At 42.8% G+C, this 23,374-nt stretch overlaps 1 protein-coding gene and 1 long non-coding RNA gene across 4 annotated transcripts in view; one reads left to right on the top strand and one right to left on the bottom strand.

The window, feature by feature from the left end:
- NTRK3 (neurotrophic receptor tyrosine kinase 3) overlaps positions 1–23,374 on the bottom strand; it is a 572,243-nt gene that overhangs the window by 66,853 nt on the left and 482,016 nt on the right. For all 3 annotated transcript variants that reach the window (XR_014473528.1, XM_083184207.1, XM_083184208.1), the window contains exons 14-15: positions 20,149–20,279; positions 5,903–6,075 (exon numbers count right to left, since the gene is read on the bottom strand). Coding sequence is in view for 2 of the 3 variants with exons in the window: in XM_083184207.1 (XP_083040333.1) it covers positions 5,903–6,075; positions 20,149–20,279 (304 nt within the window). In the remaining variant the exon portion in view is untranslated. The remainder of the gene's footprint in view (positions 1–5,902; positions 6,076–20,148; positions 20,280–23,374) is intronic.
- On the top strand, positions 4,447–17,906 carry LOC146075222 (uncharacterized). Its single transcript, XR_014473529.1, has 2 exons — positions 4,447–4,625; positions 17,513–17,906. It is a non-coding gene; the product is annotated as an uncharacterized LOC146075222 (long non-coding RNA).

The following is a 23,374-nucleotide window of genomic DNA, read 5'->3' as shown; positions in this document are numbered from 1 at the left end:
CTATTTACATTAGAAAAGAGACGTTTAAGGGGGGACATGCTTAACATGTACAAGTATATCAAGGGCCAATATAAGGAACTGTCACGCACCCTCTTTTCTACTAGAAAGGAATCTAGGACGCGAGGGCATGAGTATAGATTAGAAGAAAAAAGATTTCATTCAGCTAGTAGAAAGAATTTCTTTACGGTCAGAACAGTCAAACTCTGGAACTCTCTTCCCAGAGAGGTGGTAACGGCTGGCTCATTAAATGCGTTCAAGGCAAAGTTGGACAAACATTTACTGGAGAAAAACATCCATGGGTACAAATAAGAAATATAATTTGTCTGTAAAATACCAGAACCTACCAAATCAGAAATTGATATCTATACCAGGTTGAACTAGATGGACGCAAGTCTTTTTTCAGCCTTACCTACTATGTAAGTATGTAACATACTGTATGGAATGGAAGCATCAAAACAAAAGGCCTTAAGGCCCATATACAGTACACAGGGCAATTTTATGGCTATTTCTAAGTGATCCGACTCAGTGATGTAACTATATGCCCGCAGCCCCTGCGGTGGCGGGGAGGCACTTAGAAGGTGAGGGTGCCAGGGGGGCTCTGGGGCTATTGTTACCTGCTGCATCTGCCCGGGACCTGCCGCCGGCGAATCAGTCTGCGGTCCGGCTCTCCCTGCTCTCCCGGCTCCTGCTGCCATAAAAAATGTGTCACTCAGAAAATGGCTGCCCCCATACTGCAGACAGTTTTTGAGGATGCTAGAGGAGGCGGCAGCGGCACCTTGTGGAGGGGTAAGGGGGTCGTTGGGGGGCGCTGCCAAGATTGTGGCGGGGGGGAGGCTATTTAATAGTTACGCCACTGATCTGACTAGATCACTTAGAAGTTAGGCACACATCACTCTCATAGGCGAGTGATAAATAACTAGCCAATCATTGGCCAAGCAGGGATCTTCCCTGTGGTTCCGCTGCCAATTCGCCCCTATTGGGAACCTAATCATAAAATTGACCATGGAAAAAATACAAAGATTTAGCTATGGGGACCAGAACTTCATATAATTATGTCTAATGGAAGGCAGAAATACTTATAGAGCAGACAGCTGAGATACGAAAGCCCATATTAAATCTGGATACAGTAAAAGGTCTGAAAAGCCATGGGTGGGCCTCTTTGAAGGGAGGAGCTCTTATAAAGTAAAGGAGCCTGTTGATAAGTACCACATTTTTTTAAGCTGTTCTCAAGAAGGAAACCTTGAGTGGCCGGTCACCAAGCGTTAAACTTTTGATGAGGTGCTGTGAAGATATCTGACCCCAGTACATAGTGTCTGTCATGAAGGAGTTTATATAACTGCACCACTTGCTTGATAAAATCAACAACCAGATGTAAATGAATAATCAGCCAGGACTTCATCATAAAACAATTAGGATGTCTTCATTTCAAATTGCAAAATATCTTTGTTTTTGGGGAACCACATAATGCAGGGGTGGTTTTCTTCAAGTGTGTAACTACCATAGGTGCAAGGGGAGCAGCTGCTATGGGGCCCAGAGCTGAAGGGGGCCCATCTATACTGTCTAATTAATATGTTTTACATACATTTATCACCATCAGTTCCTAAATGGGGGGCCCTTACAAACTATTGCTATGGGAAATACTAATATCTAGTTACACCCCTGGTTTTCTTACATGAAAGATGCTATGAAACAGGTTACCTTGAAGGCATTTTGTAACTCTGGTTACTTGGGGGTATATTTACAATGATGGGATTTTTCCAATAGCAACCAATCAGATTCTGGGGGCGATTCTCTAACACAGAAATGCGGTAAAAACCCCGTTATCGGGTTTTTACCACATTTCTGTATGCGCTGCGGAGGGAATCACCAGCAAAAGCTGGCGATTCCCCGCAGAAGCCTATGGGCTTCTTACTGCAGTGCTGTTTGAGGGATCCGTTACGGGTCCCTCCCAGCATGCTCTGCGGCTGGCGCCGTCACTCTGCGCATGCGCAGATGGACTCCCGGGTCACAGACGGCACCAGTGCCGGCACCGCATCGCAAGGGATAGCACTTATCGCAAGAGCTGTCCCTTGCGTTAATAACCGCATATGTTAGAACATATGCCGTTATTTATAATGCGATGCCCGGCGATACAGGGCTGCAGATGTTACAACATCCCGCCACCTATCTTTTATCTTTTAGATCTAGATTTTCAACCATTTTCAACTAGCAGGACATCAAACAAGATTTAAAAATTTGTCAATGCACACCATCAGACCCCTACAGGAAAAAACACATTGGCCCCCACAGGAAAAACAAACAAACTGATTGGCCCCCACAGGAAAAACAAACAAACTGATTGGCCCCCATATGGAAAAAACAATCACACTGGTCCCCACAGGAGACAAATATAAAATACTTCGGCCCTCACATGTAAACAAGAGACCAGAGAATAAAAGATGAACTCATAGTGGTAGAGGTGGCTGTAAACTAGTGTGGACATCTTGAGATCTGGGGGGCACACTTGAGAACAGCTCAAGGCACACAGCGTGCCACGGCACAGTGGTTGAAAAACACTGTTCTAGAAGAGGCTAAATATGAAGTAGATTTTGATTGGTTGCTATAGGCAACATCCCATCTTTGATAGAATTCCTATTTTAGTAAATTGAATCCTTGGAGTGGTGTTGGGTTGGCAGTTATCCATGATCCACTGAACACCTTACATACAGTATAAGCAACATTACGGCAAGATTCTAATAATTGCCACAGAAATGTAGCTACCCGATTTAATTTTTAATGACAGAGATGTTAGCTACTGTCAATGAGAATATATTTGATGCAGTCAATGATTTATTGCTCAGCTTTAGAAAGAAAGTTATATTACTTTTATCAAGAAATCAACTTCATTTAAAAGAAAAAATGCCTGCAAATTGAAATATTTACAAATGAAGTGAAAACCACAGAGCAGCGAAGTAAAGTTACGGCTTCTTGAGCAATTACGAATGTGCTTATCATTCAAAACAAGCAAAATATCAAGGGTCCAATTTACTAAATATCAGCAATGCTCATAATTACATGAAGAGGTAAGTAGCACTCCATAACAAGTTTAAAAACATGATAAACATGATTTCTATGTAATAGGAGAATACTAACAAAGAGAATAATTGTTAACCTTATTAATCCTCTGTTCAGCACATATTAAAATTAAATATCTGCTACAGTAGATGCCTTCAGTCATGGGAAGAATGTATTATGCCCACACATTCATTATTATTGTTCTTACACTGTTATTATTTATGCTTCTATTATTTTCCTATAGCTCTGTTGAAAGGTGATTATTAATCTCATAAGTAGTCTCTAAAGCATCGTTTCCATGAGAAAGTTTAGTTGTTTATGTTAAGTTAAAAAACAAAAGAGAATCTCTATGCATTTGATTCGAACACTTGGGCAAAATGCAATAGGGTGCAAATTTTTTAGACGTGCAATTTTTGGTCAAGACCGGACGAATTTGCACGCTTTCACGAAAATCGCACATTTAATAGGGTGCGAATTGCGTTAAAAATCACACTTTTTGACACAAATTTTGTACATTATGACCTGGCGTAAACGTTAACCAAAGATCAAAAAATTTAATGAAAATGTGCGATTTTTAGACGTGCTATTTTTAGTAATGACGCTGAGGGTTATTCTGATTCACTCGGAAAGGCACAATCACTCTCTAATGGACAAAACCATATGCACAGCAGGTGGGGCTGATGTTACATGTGCAGAGAGAGTTAGATTTGGGTGGGGTTTGTACTGATACCTATATTGCAGTGTAAAAATAAAGCAGCCAGTATTTATCCTGCACAGAAACAATAAAACACCCAAATCTGCCCACCCAAAACTCTCTCTGCACATGTTACATCAGCCCCACCTGCAGTGCATATGGTTTTGTCCATTAGAGAGTGATTGTGGCTTTCCGAGTGAATCAGAATAACCCTCAGTGTCATTACTAAAAATCGCACATGTCTAAAAATCGCACATTTTCGTTACTTAAAACCACACTTTTTTGTTACTAAACATCATATTAACTCGCATGCGAATTCCGACTTTCTAAAAAAATCGCAACCTATTACATTTGGGAGTTGTTTTAAAAAAAGTGTGATTTTAAAACATGACTAAAAATTGCACCCTATTACATTTCACCCTTGATGTTTTTTTGCATTTTTTGCTGTCACATCTGCATCTTTAGGGTAAATTTACTAAAGCTTATAAAAAAAAGTGATGTTGCCTACAGCAACCAATCAAATTCTGAATTGATGAAAATGATAGATAGAATCTGATTGGCTACTATGAGCAATATCACCTCTTTTCATTTTTAGAAGCTTTAGTGTAAATGGTATATGGTCGTTTGAGTTGGTAAGGTGCGCTATGCACCTGTCCCCATGGCAACCCCAGGAGCAGCTACAGCCTGCACGCTGTTTGTCCCATCGAGGACACTGTTATCAGTGGTAGGCAGCCTCAGCATCCACAGACGCTGTGACACCTTAGAGTGACAACACACTTAGCCCATCAGCAGGCAGCGCACCTTTTTCTGATCAGTCAGCACGCTGCTTACCACAGAGAGTGTGAGGGAGGACAGCGCAGCACTTCATTACCTCATTGTGAGTATAGTGTCCGTTACTGTGAGGGGAGTGTGCATACTTCTTCTACACCAAAGAGACCTCCAGTATCCACTGTAGTTACAAGGATATGATAAGTACCATACACCAGAGGCGTAACTAATAATTGTGCGACCCCCTGCCAAAAATGCAGGGGGGCGCCCCCCCCCCCCCCCCCTAAAAAAAAAAAAAAAAGCAGCGGGGAGCCGTGGCGCGCGCGGGGGGGGGATTGAGGGGAGAGAGCGTGTGTGTGTGTATGTGTGTGTTTGTGTGCGTGTGTATTTTACCTTGGGCCGCATCCGTCCGCGCCGGGTCCCGGCTCTCCCGGCTACTGCTGCTAATGAAAGTGACACTTGGAAAATGGCTGCCCCCATACAGCAGATGAAAAACTGTCTGCGGTATGGGGGCAGCCATTTTCCAAGTGTCACTTTTTGTATCAGTGAGAGCAGCGCTGCGGCAATAGCCGGGAGAGCTGGGACCCGGACGGTGCACACAGGCAGCCAGACAGTGACTGTCGTCCCGCAGCCCCCCCGGCGCCCACATACCCTCAGTGCCTCCCCACCACGGCGGGGGCTGCGGGACGATAGTTACGCCTCTGCCATACACCTGTACCATACACCTGTGTATACCTTCCTGTAATTACCTGCTACATCTGTACCTGACTGCTATATACTGCATACCTGCAAGTTAACCATTTCAGTACTACTGTTATCTCCATGCTCACTCAAATAAACCACATTCCTGGGTTAAGCTTCCGAAACGTGTGTCGTCTAACACCACCACAATCACTGCCATATATTCTGCCAACAGTTACATCAATACATATAAGGTTGACATGCATTGGGTTGACATGGCTAAGGTCGACACATGATTAGTAGACACAAGCATTGGGTCGACAATGGCTAGGTCGACAGTCAAAAGGTCCACATGGGGTTTTTTACTATTTTTTTGAGCCGACATGTGCCGACAGGCGGTATTTCATGCCCTACCATCCACTAGGGCATGGATGGAGAATAGAATAGTGTGCCGAGCGTAGCAAGGCACCATGCCCAAAGCATGGCGAGTGCAGCGAGCCTTACAGGGGAATATATTTCCATAGATTGTGAAAGATTCCTTAAGGGGCGAAAGCAACTGCACTCCCACAATAATGCTGCCATTGTTTCCTATTTGAGTCTCATGTGTTTTGTAGTTTTCTCCAGGCGCATGCCAATATTCTGCAAGAAATATATTCATGGATACATTCTTTTCTGCAGCCCATACATTAACTTAGCAGAACTTACCTTAGAAATTTATTTAGATCCCCATGCTTCATATATTCAAACACCATGATAAGCGGGTCTCCGTCACCGCACACACCATAGAACTTCACAATGTGGTCATGCTGTAGGTTTGTAAGAAGTTCCGCTTCCCTTTGGAAGTCTTTGCGGGCAGCCAGAGTAGGGTCTTTCAAAGCCTGAAAGATAATAAAAGGCACATTAGTCAACAAGTAAATCATGTGTACAATTTAATAGGTAGAAATATGTTAATTTACTTACAGGTCACACACATATTAAACAAATATTCATCAGGCATCATTTTCCCAGTGATTTCTATAGAGCATATGCTCAGATCTCCAGAACCATGACATGTTCCCGTTGACATGTGCGGGACTGATGGAGAGATAAGTAATGTGAATGGGTACAGGGTATGTTGTGTAGAATTATGTATGGGAGATATGTTGATTTTGTATGTGGGCTCACTAAGTGGTACTGAATAATGGGCCCCATACATCAGCAATTAATTGTGACAATCCTCAGTTCTGGAGATGATTGTCAAAATTAATCTTTAATGTGTGGGCTCACCCTTTTGGCGATCCCAATCAAAAATTGATCGGGATCACCAATCGATTGCTGAATCGGATTTTTAAACATGTTTAATAATCTGGTATTATCTGAGGTTCTTTTTTACATGTGTGGGCACTCCCGTTTCGTCGTCTTCTTCTATTTAAATTATGAAAAGAAGAAACATCTGAAATGACAATCGATTGAGGTAATGTATGGGCACTTTCAGATATGAAGATGCAATCTTTAGATGGGAAAAATCTGCCAATCACTGAAATAAATCTGTAATGTGTGGGCAAGTCAAATAGATTGTAGAAACCATTTATCTGGCCAAAAAATCACTGGATCTGGAAAACCATTAATTGTGATTGCTGATGTATGGGGCCCATAACAAATGGGCGGCTTGTAGGCAGGATTGGGTTGTTCTGGGGCAGGCCTGGACCTATCAAACCTATCTGCAGGTCCGGGCAGCTGCTAAGGTTCAGCCGGCGGGGTGGGCGTCAGCTGCTGAAGTCTTGGCTGTGGGGCAAGCAGCAGGTGGCAGCCAGTGTGCGGCTGAGCAGGCAGAAGAACTTGAAAAACACCTATCAAATGACTGGCCAGCCGCTGATTGCCTGAGAGAGCTCTCTCAGCTAAACAGCGGCTGGTTAGTCTTTTGACAGTGCCCCCCACTACTGCTGCTGCAGCTCCCTGGGAGTCTTTACATGCGATATATTGCATACAGGGGGAGCTCAGGCCTTGTTGGCATAATGTATGTGGGCCTCAAGAAAAAAAAAACAGCTAATAAGCAAACTCACTAAAGATAATAAACAAACTAAAGATAAAAATGCATTTTAACAAACACATTTTCTCAGTTTCTCCTGAAATGATATCATATCCCTAAATTGTAATTAGATTGTTTGCTAACAGTGATTTCATTTTCATAATAATGCAACATTTTCTAATTTTCCCTAAAGCACTCCAGTGTAGTAACATTTTTTACCAACACAGCAAAACAATAAAAGTAGTTTTGGCTCAGACTGTTATCTAACCCACTTGATATACACCAGCTAAAATATTCAAACCAGAGCCACATTAAGGGGGTAATTCAGACCAGATCATTGCTGTACAAATTTGCATGGTGACCGTAGCCCAGATGTGCATGCATCTGGGCCACAGTAAGGGACAGCAAACAGAACAAAAATCTGCGTTTTTATTATTTGTAAGCTGGACGCAGTTTGATTGTCAGGAAGTCGCCATTTGTGGGTGGTAACCGTGCGTTTCCTGGGAGTGTCAGGAAAAGCACAGGCGAGTCCAGACGTTTTCTGGGAGGCTGTGTGATGTCAACTCCAGCCCCGATCAGCCTTTTACTATTGCACAGGCAGAGTAGGTTCTGGGTTACGCACAAGCCACACACTGAAAAAAGCATGAAATGGTGAGTGAGTCGTGAATGGATTGTGAAAGGATTTGCAGCTATTCACCAACCGGCGTGATTTTCGCAAACCATCCCCAGCCTTGCGTTAACAGTATCGCACCTTGGCATCTGTACATGCAGGGCCGGCGCCACCACTAGGCAAATCTAGACATTTGCCTAGGGCGCCGGCCACTGGAGGGCGGAATTTTGCCCCCCCCCGTGCCGCCCGGGTACCTGTCCTGCGGCGCTGTGTATGTAAAGTTGGCGGCGGAGGCAGCGGGGGTCCCTGCAGTCCATTAGAAATAACGAGCGCTATCCGCCGGGCTATGCGGAAGCGCTTCTGTTGTGAAAACACTGGCAGCACGGCGCACGCTGATCTCAGCCAATCAGCGTGCTGCCAGTGTTTTCACAACAGAAGCGCTTCCGCATAGCCCGGCGGATAGCGCTCGTTATTTCTAATGGACTGCAGGGACCCCCGCTGCCTCCGCCGCCAACTTTACATACACAGCGCCGCAGGACAGGTACCCCCCTCCCCCGGACAGCGTCACAGGACAACCCCCCCTCCCCCGGCACCGGGGCGCCCCCACCCCGACTCGCCTGGGGCGCTCCGGTGCCTTGCACCGGCCCTGTGTACATGCAGCTCAATCTGACAATCTCATCAGCGACTGCACAGACAGAGCAGGGGGACGGGTGACATCGCTTACCGAAACCGTGAACGATATCGCTCCAGTGTGTATACAGCATTAGTTTTATCATTGTGTGGTGTTATTTATCTGTATTGTAAGAAGAGATTTTATATGGTGTGTCTTTGCCTATATTTCTATATACTTGTGATTCTAATTTTCTATATACTTGTGATTCAGTAATGAACATTGTTTTATTTTTGTATGTTCCCGGTGTGCTTAGTAGCTGTAGATAATTTATACCTTTAGGAATATCACTTTAGCTATGCCAGAAGGCATCACTGTTTTTGTTTAATTCATTGTTGTCTGCATTATTCTTTTCCTGCGTGATATTTTACATTACTGCTAAATTTGTATTACGTTTTTTTTTCTCTTTTTAATTAAGACATATTATGGTTTGTAATAAGATGGATGAGATATAGACCTGTTCTATCCTGGAATGTAAAACATATCAGGAGTACGCTCCATCCTGTCCCAGAGATACAGGCTCTCTAAAGAGTATGATGCAGATTTATTGTATTCATAATCTTAAAACCCATCGACTCGCCGAGTCTTATTTGGCAGTTTGTATTCTTCTTGGAATTGCTTTTTATTTCCATAAAAGTCTATGATATGCCAGAAACCCACACTTCACTAAGTATCATATTTTCATGTAGTTTTATGCTGATTTGGATCATGATCTGTGAAAGTACATTTTTAATCCTAGCTCTAAATCTGTCAAGACTACATAAAGGGAGTTGATTTCTTTACAAACTTATTGCTTCGGGGCCTTAGAGTCTATTGCTTTGTAACAGGGTAACTGGTCCTTCGACTGGTTAAAGATGCTTTTAAATCCTGGTACAAATGTAAATTTTAGAGGTCAGATGGAAAACAAAACCCTTTATATATTCTATATGTTTATCTGCACAGTGTATCTGCAGTAAGAACCTGAAAAGCAACATAATATACAGGACATTGCAGTGGTGAGGTGCTCTTTCTCACTGCACTATGAAAATGCAAGGCAAGAGATACAATTGTGTTAAGGCAATCACTGTCCAGGGCTGCCTAAACCCATGGATGGGCCTCTAGGCTTTAATGTATTTCGGGCCCCCTCCAGTACTTCAATCTTTCACCCTACTACAGCTAACATTTGGGAGCAGAATTTATGCCATCATTTCCACTTCCAGTATTCATGGAATACATACAGATGACTGGCAGTCAGGATGTGGCCGGTCAGAATACCGACCTCGGGTTCCCGAAGGAGGGAATCCAGGTAAGTATTTTTGTCCTGCCCCCTCTTATCCTTACCTGCCCTTTTAAGGTTAGGATTTGTCCTGCCCTCCCCCCTTTTAAGTGCCTAAACCTAACTCCCCCTCCCTACAGCCTAACCTCCTACTGCCAGCAGCCTGACTCTAAGTCCCACCACTAGTGCCTAAACCTACACCACATTCCCTGGCCTGACCCTAGTTCACGGATCAGGATGCCAGCTGTCAGTAATTTGGCTTTGGCATCCTGAAACATTGATAGTTCCAATGCCGGTTGTAAGATTTGGTATACTGGATGCAGGCCTCCTGACCACAGGGATGCTGACAGCATTTGGTATTCCCACAAACACCACTACCCTTTTGAAATAAAGGAGCAGATCTATTAAGCCTGGTGTAGAGATAAAGTGGAGATAAAGTAGAGAGATAACACCAGCCAATCAACTCCCAAACTGTCTTATTTCAAACATAGTGTATTGGTTGTTTCGTTATCTCCTTCCACTTTATCTCCAGTTTATCTCCTTGCCAGGCCAAAGACATCTGCCCCAGTGTCTGCTGAACAATTTCGGCACAGTGCACTTGTTATTCATTTTCTTTTCTCTTTTGAAGTACTGTAAAGCTTGTATACTAGTCTCCCCAAGCTTAGGTAGGTTTTCTCTGGGTACTTTGGCCACAATCCAAAAATATACCAGTAGATTAATTGGCCCCTGAGAAATCATTAACCCTACTGGGTAAGTGTGTACATGTAGATGTCTATAGGGCATACTATATGGGTCAAGCGATTCTTATCTACCATCAAATTCTATGTTTGTTTGTAACATGTGGCAGAGGATCATTCTGATCACCGTGGGTACCCGGTAAATCCAATAGAAATGTTGTAGATGCAGTGGCATGTGGTGTTATGAAATTGTAAATGATGTACTTTAATAACTAACAGGAAGCGTAATGACAGGGAAGCAGCAGTTAATGGCAAAGTTCATTTTTTGTTGTGTTTTCCACTCTCAATGTGTCATTCTCAATATGGAATCTCTGTGAAGCTTGTAATTTAATAAACAAAGGATCAATAATATTTGCTGCTGTAAGCATGAAAGCTGACTAGCAAGCAGTTTCTTTTAATTATTAATCATTACGTAGAACTGAGAGTCCTGATGACAGCACTGTGCCATTCTGATTTAGCAGGGCACAGTCCATGAAATGCAAAATAGAGCCGGTTCTTATTACACAGCGGAGGACTGATTAGACAGAGAGCAGCATTGATAGGATGGAAACATCAGTCAGCATTGTTCATCTGAAGATTCCCTGATATGAATAATAACTACAGAACATCAAATGCTCATCATCAGTCACACTCTAGTCTGAAGGCAAAGCCTGGACTCACAGCACACAGTATACCACGGTCGGTTGGATAGTAGTCCGTCATTATCTTTAACATACTGTAGAACAGAGAGTGATATGCATCCAATGCTGTACTGGAATATATAGACTTGGTATCTCAGTCATATCACATTGTGCAAGGATGTGTACATTGTGTATGCAATATATATTTATGTCAGTATACATTTATTCATTATACGTGTATAGATAGATTCACTTTGGATAAAAAAATTTTCTTAAGTTTTGATTTTAGTTCTAGTTTACTCATTGTGGTCTCATAATTATTATTATTATTATTATTATTATCGTTTATTTACATGGCGCCACAAGAGTTCCGCAGCGCCTAACGACACATAAATAAGCAAAAACAAGAATAAACTACTTTCAGTAAAAGGCAATTTAGGGCAAGCACATGGTAAATAAAGTCAGTTCCATCAGGAATAGGACACTGAAGTAATTATTAGGGTGGCAGAGACCTAGGGTTGGTGCAGTTAAATGGAGTAAGGAGTAAAAATAAATTATATACATAATCTAAGAAAAGCCCATGAGGAGAGAGGACTCATGAGAGCTCACATTCTAAAGAGAGGGGGGGGGGGGGCATATATGGGCTCTATATGAAAACAGAACTACTTAAGTCAAAACCTAATCTATCATCCTCACTTTACCAGAGAATTAGAAGCATGTTTACTATTGGACCATAACACCTGTGTATTACCATTGTTTAACATGTATTTCCATGGAATTCCATTGCTTATTACCGAGCACTGAAATGCATCAACAGTAGACAGATTTGTAAAGCCACACTCAAACAGCTTTGCAAATCCATCCATTCAAAATGCAAATGCAGAGGTAGGTATTAGACACCTCTTTACTACACTTGTGACTCCAGGACTGTTGAATGCTGGTATCAACATCACGACTGAGGGTTACAGCTTTTTCCTTAGATAGCCAACTGTTTAAGCCTCAGATTACTCAGACTAGCTATTGCAGGGTGACTTGCAAGGCCAGCAAGTTTGCACCCAGAGACACAGACCCTGCACTTGACAGACCTGGAAAATAGGGTGATACGCCTCACTTTATGTAAATGCTGCCCCCCCTTCCCCAACTCCACTATCTGTCAACCAGACAGAGGCAGAAGGGGAACTGTGTGCGATCACTCAGTACCCGTTCTGCACATGCACAAAATACTGTAGGCCCTGACCAGATTCCTGATAATCAGGAATCTGAGTGTCTACTGCTGAACCAGATCCTCTGTACATTGATTGTACTGATTAAATGAAAGTACATCAAAGTAAACTCTTATGAGTTATTTTTTTTGACCATGTGCTAGTATATATTATGGTACCAGGACAAATATGCATCAATCACCAATCAGATCCTCACTGCTACTTTACGGGTTGTATTTGATAAGATGACAGTTTGAAGCTGATTGGTTTGTAGTTTATCTCTACTTTATCTCCCTACAAGCGGGAAAAGCATATGCAAGACCCCAGATACTACTAACCAGTTCTAGGCCCACTCATCCAATTAATGTTGGTCTGCACAACACACTACATTAAGTGGGAAGGTCCCATAATGGTGGCTCAGTCACCTATGCTTATCAGTGTTTTTGGTGGCAGTATGTGTGGCTCCTAGATTGAGGAATTTAATATTGGTCTCTGCTTCAGCCCCAGCTCACTGGCTAGTGATCAGTCAGTGCTACTATTCTATGGATCTTTGTGTCATTGAATAGACCCACAGAAAAACTAATCATGCATGTTTGGAATGTGCCCAAATTACATATACTGTAGCGAGCAATGGGAAAATCTACTATTACTCTGTTTTGCAGGGAACCTATAAATAGAATACTGCATATTTATTCAATAAAATAAATGATCTCTCTAATGAATAATACTGTCTCCAAATATCACCAAGTAAGGGTGTCACAGTTCACTTTTAACTTCCTGATTCCAGTCCTTGTTATTTGACCAATTAAAATGCTGGCTTGTACAGTATTTCTGCAAGTATTACTAAATGAAATGGTGTGATATGAAAACATGGGGATAAATATAGTAGGGTCCAAGTTGACAGAGGAGCAGGATATCAGGCAAGAATGGCAATTATTTACAAGGCGAAACCAACTTGGTTTTGCCTTGGCATAGCACCAAAACCTGACTAAACTAATAAGTGTGAAGTGAAAGTCCCATTTTAGCAGTCAAATGGGTCACTTTTCACACAGTTTAGCTTGTCACCCCTGGGAGGGGGGGGGGGGTGGGTGTTACAAACTGAAATGTAGGCCATCATGCCCAAATAGGACTACAATTGAATAGCTCAATTGGATGCCATCTGCGAGCTTTCATTTGAATTCTCCCCATTGTGTCATATACAAGCCAGGACACCAATAGACAACCATGTCTGAGTAGCGGGGCTTTATCACCAGGACCCCGAGGTATGATCTCTTCCAAAGTGTGCTACTTCCTCTGGAATCGAAATTCAGTAGGGGCACAAATGCTACACTCAGCAAGACTACAAAGCATGGAAGTTATTTGCCTCTTTAGAACCTCTGCTTGCAACTCCCCTGACAACTCGAGCCCAAAGGTGAATGTTCCTCTGTCCTCCATGGGAGGACATAGGAAGAAGCCACAAGAACCAGGGAGAAGGCACAAGAATCATGCATCACAGCAATGTCCCCCACCATATAATGTAATGGGAGGCAGTTGCATGATTATGCAATTTACCACAAAACACATAATTGAGCCATAACTTTGACTTTTCATTCTGGATCCAGGCTGGATGCTGGTGGTTGGTACAGTACACTCTAACGGGATCAATGCATGATTACCAAAATTCTGAATTCTCACATGATTTCTTAGAGAGAGGTCTACAATACATGTCTAAAAAGCACATAAGAGTGCATGTATATGACAAAGCAATGTCCTGTACATTTCTGTACAATTTAATTGATCTGAATGTAAAAAAAAAAACAGGCCTGTAGGACAATGTCATATTGCAATAAATTATACATAATAAGCCAAAGCAATTGGTGATCTCGGAATAAGTTTGGCTTTACTACAGATATGAGCATTTATGTACAAAGCCAGTGATACTTTGTAAACTTTTTTCATCTCTAGCAAAGTTTCAACAGTTTGAATAGCAGACTAATATTCTTCAACAGTTCAGAGAAATTGACAATGCAGCTTCTTGAAGCATACTGTCCTTTCATACTGCAAGCTCGTCCTTGTCTAAGCTTATCTTTACAGTCATACTATTACAGAGTTTGTATGGTGTCTGTAAGGCTACATAGTAGCATCTGTTTAATAAAAGCCATGGTGCGTACATGTAATGTAACAGAGATGAAAGCACAGCATTTCCTGTAATGACTACCTCTGTCTGTTTGATCTGCAATAAGTTATAGTGTGTCTATGGTAAAATAGGAAAGACAAATGCACCAGTTATTCAGGGCTAGCAATGTCAGCTTATAGGTAGGAACAAATCACACTGGTGCCATGTGTCATTGGCTGATTCAGACCTGCTGCCAGGGGTGCGAGCATTGGGATCCCAGCGAGCAGGTAATGCTGCCCTGCCAAGCTCCCTCCCTCCAGCCCAGTTCAAGGCTGTGAATGCATCCTCAGCTGTGCACTCACCATTCAATGATTTTCCCCCTGCTCGCAGCATTGAATAAGTCTAGTCCCATAGTCTGTTAGTGCTATATTATTATTATTATTATTATTATTATTAGTACTTATATGTTAGTTGGGCGCCCACTCATTTTATTTGCTTTGTTTTTCGCGTCCATTCGCCACACTTCGGTCTCGGTGGCTCGCTTTGCTCGCCACACTATATAAAATCACCTCCATGCCGACATGGATAGTGGGAGTATGAGCGTACTAACTATAGTGGGCGCCCAACTAACATATAAGTACATTATTATTATTATTATTAGTAGTAGTAGTAGTAGTAGTCGTCATAACCAGTCGGCAACAATGACATGCTTTTGAAATAATAAAATAATTATACTTATAAGGAGGTAAAATAATATGGCATTTTAGTGGTAATGCATTATTTTAGGTTTATGCCACCTATGTGCCATTGAGATGGCTTTATAATGTAGGCACAAGCATATTACACTGAGCATACATTTATAGGTGGATTCTATCAAGTCCGAAGGGTGCGAAGTGCCATTTGGGTGCCAATTTAATGCATTTAAACACTGAAAACAGCACTCGAATTAAGCCGATCTCACACCCTTCGCTGGGACGAATTCGCTTAAAATTGTTCGCACCCCTATGGAGGAGCGAGCGCTTTTAAGCTAATTCAGCCCGCCGTAAAGTGAGCCCGGCGCCATGATAATTTTGGACTATACAGTCCAAATCTATTAGAAAGTTAGTCTGAATCGCACATGTACAGGATCATTTCATGCTGATTCAATCTTGCATTAGTGAATCCCGCCCCATGTCTTTAGAGTCCTCGTTTTGTGCACTAAGGCTCAGTACTGGTGGAATAGAAAAGGGCCTTCCCCAAACTGTTGCCAAAATGTTGGAAGCATAGCTTTGTTCAAAATGTCTTGGTACAGTATGCTGGAGCTTTAAGATTGCCTTTCACTTAAGATAATGGTCTAGCCAAAACTCTGCAAAACAGCCCCATACCATTATTCATCCTCCACTAAACTTCACAGTTGACATAATGCAGTCAAGCAGGTAACATTCTACAACCCAGACTCACCCATCTGATTTTCAAACAGAGAAGTGTGATCCATGACTCCAAATAACTCCAAATAACTGGTTGCCAAGGCACAGTCCAATGTCAGTTTGCTTTACACCACTTCATCCACTTGGCATTCGACTTGGTTATGTGAGGCTTACATGCACCTGCTTGGGCATGGAAACCCATTCCATTAAGCTCCCGCCACACACTATTTGTGCTTACATTAATGCCAGAGGAATTTTGGAACTCTTTGTGACTTTTACACACCAAGTGCCTCAGCAGTCATTGACCCATTTCTGTGATTTTACGTTGTCTTCCATTTTATGGCTGAGTTGCTATTGTTCATAAATGCTTCACTTTCTAATAATATCACAGTTGTCTGTGGAATATCCAGCAGGGATGAAATTTCATAAACCATCGTATTGTAAAGGTGGCATCCTATCACAGTACCACGCTTGAAGTCACTTAGCTCTTCAGAATGACCCATTTTGCATCACAAATTGTTGCAAATTGAGACTTTGGGGGAAATTTACTAAAGGAAATTTGTAAAAAATAGGTGTATTTGTATCCAGAAATACACTTATTTTTGACATTTACTATCCCGAAAAAACGGCAATTCGTATTCGTATTGATAGCATATCAATACGAATACGAATTGCCGTATTTCCGGGATAGTAAATGTCAAAAATAAGTGTATTTCTGGATACAAATACACCTATTTTTTACAAATTTCCTTTAGTAAATTTCCCCCATTATGGCAAAGTGCTTGATTTTTTTACACCTGTGGTCTGATTGAAAAAACCTTAATTTTTTAATTACCTTGTGACCAAATACTTCTGTCCGTATAATGAATCTTCCAAATAAAGCGCATTTATCTTTATCTGTATTACATTTGACTCCAACAACTTTATTTATTAGGACAACATAATCATCCCTATCAATAGTATTCATGTCATAAAGGTCTTGCTAAAAATGTCATTTGTTGAGAATTCATCAGACTACCTAAATGCGCCTCTGTGAACATCTATATATAAGTCCAAATTATATGTATAAGTTATGTATGTTAGCAATTACCATGCTTATTGGAGGACTAACCATGCTGATACCTTCTAATTGTGCTACCCACAATTTCCAGGAAACATCCCCCCCCCCTACACACACACACACACACACACACACACACACACACACACCCTTACCAATCCATGTACTGTCATACTGCAGAAAAAAAAAGTAATTACCTGTTCTCCAGAGACACAGCATGGCAAGAATATTTAGACAAATGATAGCTACATTTTGCAGATGGGAAATCATCCATCCTTATCTCACACACTCTATTAGTTTTAGTCAATTTATATCTTTATAATGTTGATGTTAGACCTTTCAGGAAAATAGGTTGTTTTTAGTTGGTGTTTTTTTTTTTTTTTTTTTTTGAATGATGCTGTGATATTTTAAGGGACATTGCAACACTAAACTTTGTGTTTCTTGACGTGCATCCTTTCTAGAAGGTAATAGAAAGAGAGGGAGGAAAATGAAGTATGCTGTAGCAGTGCTTGATTTATGGCCTGTGTTCAGCCAAATGATCTCAAATGTAATTTACGAAACAATCCCCATTTGTAAGAAATGTTAAAACGCTGTAGAAACCAAAAACTCACATTGTTGCCGTCTTTTAACACAATCTTTTTTTTTTTTTAAGAAATGAAAGAAAGGAAAACAGATGAAATACAGTAATAGCAGTCCTACGTGTCTGCCGTCACTGGAAAACAATGTCTAATTTAACATTATTGAATCCATTTTTGTTCTATGCACTATGGTTCTCAATTATTGTCCACTGAGTTCTAAAATATACTGTAGTAATGCCAAACTAGCACGAACACCCAGGAGCTCCCGCTGAGTGAACTTTTACTGTCTGTGTGCCATCTTGTATGATTTCAAAATGGAGTTTGGGCATCATTAACCCCATACATGAGCAGCTGATTGCCATGTCTGCACACTCTGGTGGTGCAAAATGAAGATACCTGCAAGCCTATCAGAGATTGTGTTCTCAACCTACAATCCTGTTAAAAAGCAATAAACTGGGTTTACCCTCAGGTTACTTCAGTTCTAGCCTCTTTATTAACATTAATGATTTGGCCAAGTGGCTCAATGAAAATCTGTCATGAAACATGATTCAGATAACGTGAGTCCAAGCTAGTAATTAAGGATGGTAAGTGCTAATTAGAATTGGTTTGCCCTTACTTGTGAATATTGTAATTAGCCTGTGTGAATGAATGTCCTACTCTGCATCCCATTAGAGAAATTGCTCTTTCAGTGGTCATGTGTACACATAGGAGATGTTGCTTTTACTGGCATTTCCTGTATAAATAAATGTACACAGCACAGACTATGAGCTTTTAGCACAATGTCCCCCTTTTAAGAAGTGCACTGTGGGAAGTGTGTATTTGAATCCTGTGACAGTTAGAAAAACAATAACACACAATATATACTGTATTACAGGGTTCCAAATAATGAAATAAACATGAACTTTTTTTGACAACCACACACAATCTGGAACAGATTATTTCAATTTATGTACTAAAGGGGAAATGCGGCCAAAGCCCATTTTCAGGCTTTGGCCACATTTCCCATATGTATTGAGCCCCGGACGCTGGGGCTTCAGTGTGGAGGGTAATGCTAGCCTACAGTATGGGCTTCTTTCCACTTCTGATCTGTAGATGTATCCGATTGGATACCTCCCAGCACCCCCTGCAGCAGCCGTTTACAATGTGCAGAGGGACTCCCGGCTCTAGCCTATAACTGTCAATTACTAGTGGAGGCAGCCATTTTGTGGGCTGCAACGTGGCAGTGGCCATGGAGAGAAGTGAAGCACACATTGCCAATGAATACATTCATGTGGAGGCATTACAGCACCCTGTGAAAAGTTCAGTTAGGGAATGGACTGTGGGTCTAATTCATATTTGTAAGCAAAGCAAAACAGCAAGTAACTGGGCAAAGTCATGCTGCACTGCAGGTGGAGAACATGTTACATGTGCAGCGAGACTAGATTTTGGTGGGGTACTGAAATCTAAATTGCAGTGTTAAGAAAAAGCAATATAGCATTGGTTGGCTACATTCAAAAGGAACCAGAATTTACCCTGCATACAATTTTTTTAACCCACTAAAAAATGCATGGTGTTAACCAGTTGTGTGCTTGCTTGCTTTGCTTACAAACATGAGTAAGGCACCGTGTGAGCTGAGGTTAATGGAGATATTTACTAGCATCATTAGAACTAGTGCCATACTTATATTTTTTGTTAAACAGTGGCCTCAAAAAGGGAGTGCTAGGGTTGCAGGCTACACCCACATGTTACCCACTGGAAGGTGGCACCAAAAGGCCAGCTCCTGCTCAGTGGCAGGAGCCAGGTGCTCCTGTCACTATGTAGAACCCGGCACTGCACTCCCCAGGGCAACTTTTACCTCTTGGAACCCTGGAGTGCCGAAGGTTTGAGCCTTGAGCCTGTGCTGCAAGGTGATTGACAGGCAGTAGGTGTCTGGGGGTGGAAACCGGCCGTTTAGTGGGAGTGACGAGAAATATTCTAAGCAGGCCAGAAAAAAATGCTGGGAGTGTCAAGGAAAATGCTGGCATGCCTAAGTGTTTTAGGGGCAGGTGTGTGACAGCAACAGGCCGGATATGCCTGGAATCATCATAGCCGCCAAGAAAGTCTCTGTCTACTCTGAGCCTGCAGTGACATGTGCCCAGTATAAAAATTATTCCATGGTGAGACTGTTGGGTTTTGGACATATTCACACAGCTGCAAATAGATTTGTAGCCATACACATCCATTTGCATAGAGATCGCAATCAATTGCAGGCCGGGAAATCACTCTAGCGAGGCGGTTGCTTCACTGAACGCAATCCTTGGCCATGCGATCAGTCCTGAATCACCCCCATGGTGAGATCATCAGAAAATGCCGTTACAGTGGCAGAGGCTACAGTTTCTAATGTCATCACTATTGTCATTTGTTTGAATAGTTACTGTACACGTAGTAATCCTGAAGCCTTACACCAAGCTGAGAAATAGGATATTTTGTACGTGCTGTGAAAATCAAGAACAATTGATTATTATGTCTCGTTATAATGAATATTTCAATATTTCACGTTGCCCTTTCTTTTATCTATATTGTAAACAACTTTCAAAAGCTTTACTATGCAGTGTTCCCTTACAGATACAGTACCGGCTGAAGCTGTTGTTCCAACGGGTTTATATTGTAAGATAAAATAACATTTACAGGTATGGTGTATCCTGTAACTTTCTTTTTGTTTTTGTTGTTATTCATTTTGAGTTTTTGTTACCTTGACAGCAACGAGCATTTTGTCTTTGGTTGGGCTAAGGTTATAGCAATCAGCAAGAAACACTTTCCCAAATGCTCCTTCGCCAAGTTCCCTCTTCAGCACGATGTCTCTTCTTTTAATGTACTGCACATCTGCATTAGAGAGAGAGAGACAAACATATTCTAGAATCTTTCAGAACTGGGAAAACAGACACAAGTAGTAGTGGTATTGTCATAAATAGAAGCAGAAACAAACACAGCAATGTAAACACTTATAGAACTCCATGTTAAGGGCATCTAATCATACATAGAAAAAGCACTGTACATTAAAATTTGTATTCATTCTGATTTCGATTCAAGCCTAAAAGCATTATTGTGTGCTGTTATTTTATGATCTGATTGAAAACATTTAAAATGAATAAAATATCAGCTTTGTTCTTACAGTAAACATTTGCTGTTATGCCTGATGTGGGGTTGAATGTATTTGTAGGCTTGCCTGCATCTTAGCCTGCATCGTAAGCATGGCAACTGAAGCATGAGTTTGACTGGAGAGAAGTTCTAAAACCATCTCATCTCCTATTTTACAGGTACATCTGATGCTTTTCATTTAAAGAACGGTCTGCATTGTGAATTGTTTTGTTACTTGGAGCCTGCAACTTCCCCCTTCCACTAATTAGCCTGTTGAGGAATTTGTGCAAACACCAGCCCCTCCCCCTGTACCAGCTGACCCAAACTTTCCTTTAATATTGGAAATGTTTGGAAGCCTGCTTTTAAAGGCTTGCCTGCATCTTAGCCTGCATCGTAAGCATGGCAACTGAAGCATGAGTTTGACTGGAGTTTGGACTGGATTTGGACTTACACCCGCACACGGCATCTTTTTATTTTTCACCAATTACCATCTCTCTCAGCCTCTAAGCTGATGAAAACTATGTATTTTCTTTGTTTACTGTTTCTTTACAATGATTTGTACCATGTACCTCTGTAACCACTGTTTGCAAAGCCTGTATGCTGTACCATCACTAGTTGCACACCCTGCCAGCAACAAGCTGGCAGGGTGTGCCAGCTTTGGAAGAAAAGTGCTACATCCGGTTGAACTCATGCTTCAGTTGCCATGAAAATTAACCTTATTACTGCTGCCTTTGAACAGCATGATCAAGATGGCACCGCTGATGGCTGCCTAGGAGCTGTGCAGCTCAGCCAAATATGTTCCATGTGTGATAACTGTACTGTCTCTGCTTGTATTGTTACCTACCTGGCTGTTTCGGCGACCAGTGGTGCCGCTGATGGCTGCCTAGGCGCTGTTCAGCTTGGCGGGTATGTGCTCCCTATGTGATAACTGTACTGTCTCTGCTTAATGTTACCTTCCTGGCTGTTGCAGCGACCAGTGGAGTCGCTGATGGCTGCCTAGGTGCTGTGCAGCTCGGTAGGCATGTGTTCCCCACATGTAATGTCTTAAAGTAATGTATGTAATGCCTTCTCCCCCCCCATTCATCCCTGCTTGATGCTGCACTGTAAATCCACAAAAAATTCCTAGTGTGCGCAAGCATACATGGCCAATAAAGTTGATTCTATTCTATTATATTCTATTCTAGACATAAAGGCCCTCATTCTAGTTTGTTCACTCACCAGCGCGTTTGCACAGGGGAGCGATGTTTAGCAATTGCGCATGCGCATAAACATTTACGCGCATCTGTGTTACGATCAGGGGAGTAACTAAACATCTCCCAGACTGTATGGTGGTGACACCTCTAAACTCACTCTATTGGCCCTCCCTGACAGGTGGTCGTGGATTGCGGGATGCTAGGCTTCACCTGTAGCTGCCACGGCTGAAAGGACAAGTTAGGCCCGCCCAAGCTCCGGTGCAGCCAGGTGTTAGGTGGTGACAAGCCCACGACGATATCACGCTCGGGGTACCTCGTGGATCTGTCTGAGGCCCGGAGGTTGGGTGTTTGTGGCTTGAAGGAGACTGGAGAATAGCAGGTTTAATATAACTCTTTATTGTAGCACCAACAAGAGAAGGTAAAACCATATATGAAACTGTAGATCGGGGAACCCAGTGAAGTACCTGGACAACAACTGAAAGTCCAGAATGATGGGAGTGATCCCAGAGTCTCTGTTAGTTCACAGGGAAACACAATGGCTAGCTGTGGGAGCTGACGGCAGTGGGCAGTGGAAGCCAGAAGTCAGCGACATCCGAGGACTTGACAGCAGGTGCCGATGCAGACGGCAGGATGGAGAAACGTCAGCGGGCACGGAGAGCTGGCAGTAGCTGGAAGTGCTGATAGCAGGATAGCGAGGCGTCAGCAGGCACGGAAGACTGGCAGTAGGTGCGGAGGCAGACAGCAGGATGATGAGGCGTCAGCAGGCACGGAAGACTGGCAGTAGGTGCGGAGGCAGACAGCAGGATGATGAGGCGTCAGCAGGCACGGAGACTGGCAGTAGGTGCGGAGGCAGACAGCAAGATGATGAAGCGTCAGCAGGCACGGAGACTGGCAGTAGGTGCACTTGGACCACAGGTAGGCGTGATGATGTGTCAACAGACACGCAGGATTGACGACAGGAGCAGCGGGTCGACAGCTGGAGTGTAGATGTGTCAACAGACACGCAGGGCTGGCAGCAGGTGCAACTGGTCGACAGCAGACGTGTAGATGTGTCAACAGACACGCAGGGCTGGCAACAGGTGTAGCTGGTCGACAGCAGGCGTGTAGATGTGTCAACAGACATGCAGGGCTGGCAGTAGATGCAACTGGTCGACAGCAGGAGTGTAGATGTGTCAACAGACACGCAGGGCTGAAGCATGTGCAGAGGCTTGAGACACTGTAGCAAACCTGAAAGGGCTGGAGGCAGGATGCAATTGCAAAGTCCAGGAAACAGGTGTGACTCTGTAAGGGCTGGAAGCAAAATGCAAATGCAGGTATCCAGGTATCAGGTGTAGAACTGCAGGTAACGAAGACAGGGATGAAAGATATCACAGGGCAAGGGCAGGAGCACAGGCTGAAGCTTCTTCCACAGGGATTGACAACAAAGCACTGGTGCTTGTATGCCCCAGAGGGCTCTGCTTTATACCCCAGGGCAGCTCTGGATGGGAGGAGCTGAACTGGGGTTCTGAACCATTGGCTGGCTACAACAACATGGCGGTGACCGGACTGGAGACAAACAACTTTGGTTAGCTCTCATGCTGGACGCGTGTGCCGCAGGCCCCAGAAGGATGGTCGCAGCCGGAAGACCCAGACGCCGCGCTCCCCGCC

Source organism: Crinia signifera, chromosome 4 (genome assembly GCF_055691185.1).
Source record: "Crinia signifera chromosome 4, ASM5569118v1, whole genome shotgun sequence".
Lineage (NCBI taxonomy): Eukaryota > Metazoa > Chordata > Amphibia > Anura > Myobatrachidae > Crinia > Crinia signifera.
Note: the sequence above shows the minus strand (reverse complement) of the source record. Positions and strands in the feature narration are given on the sequence as shown.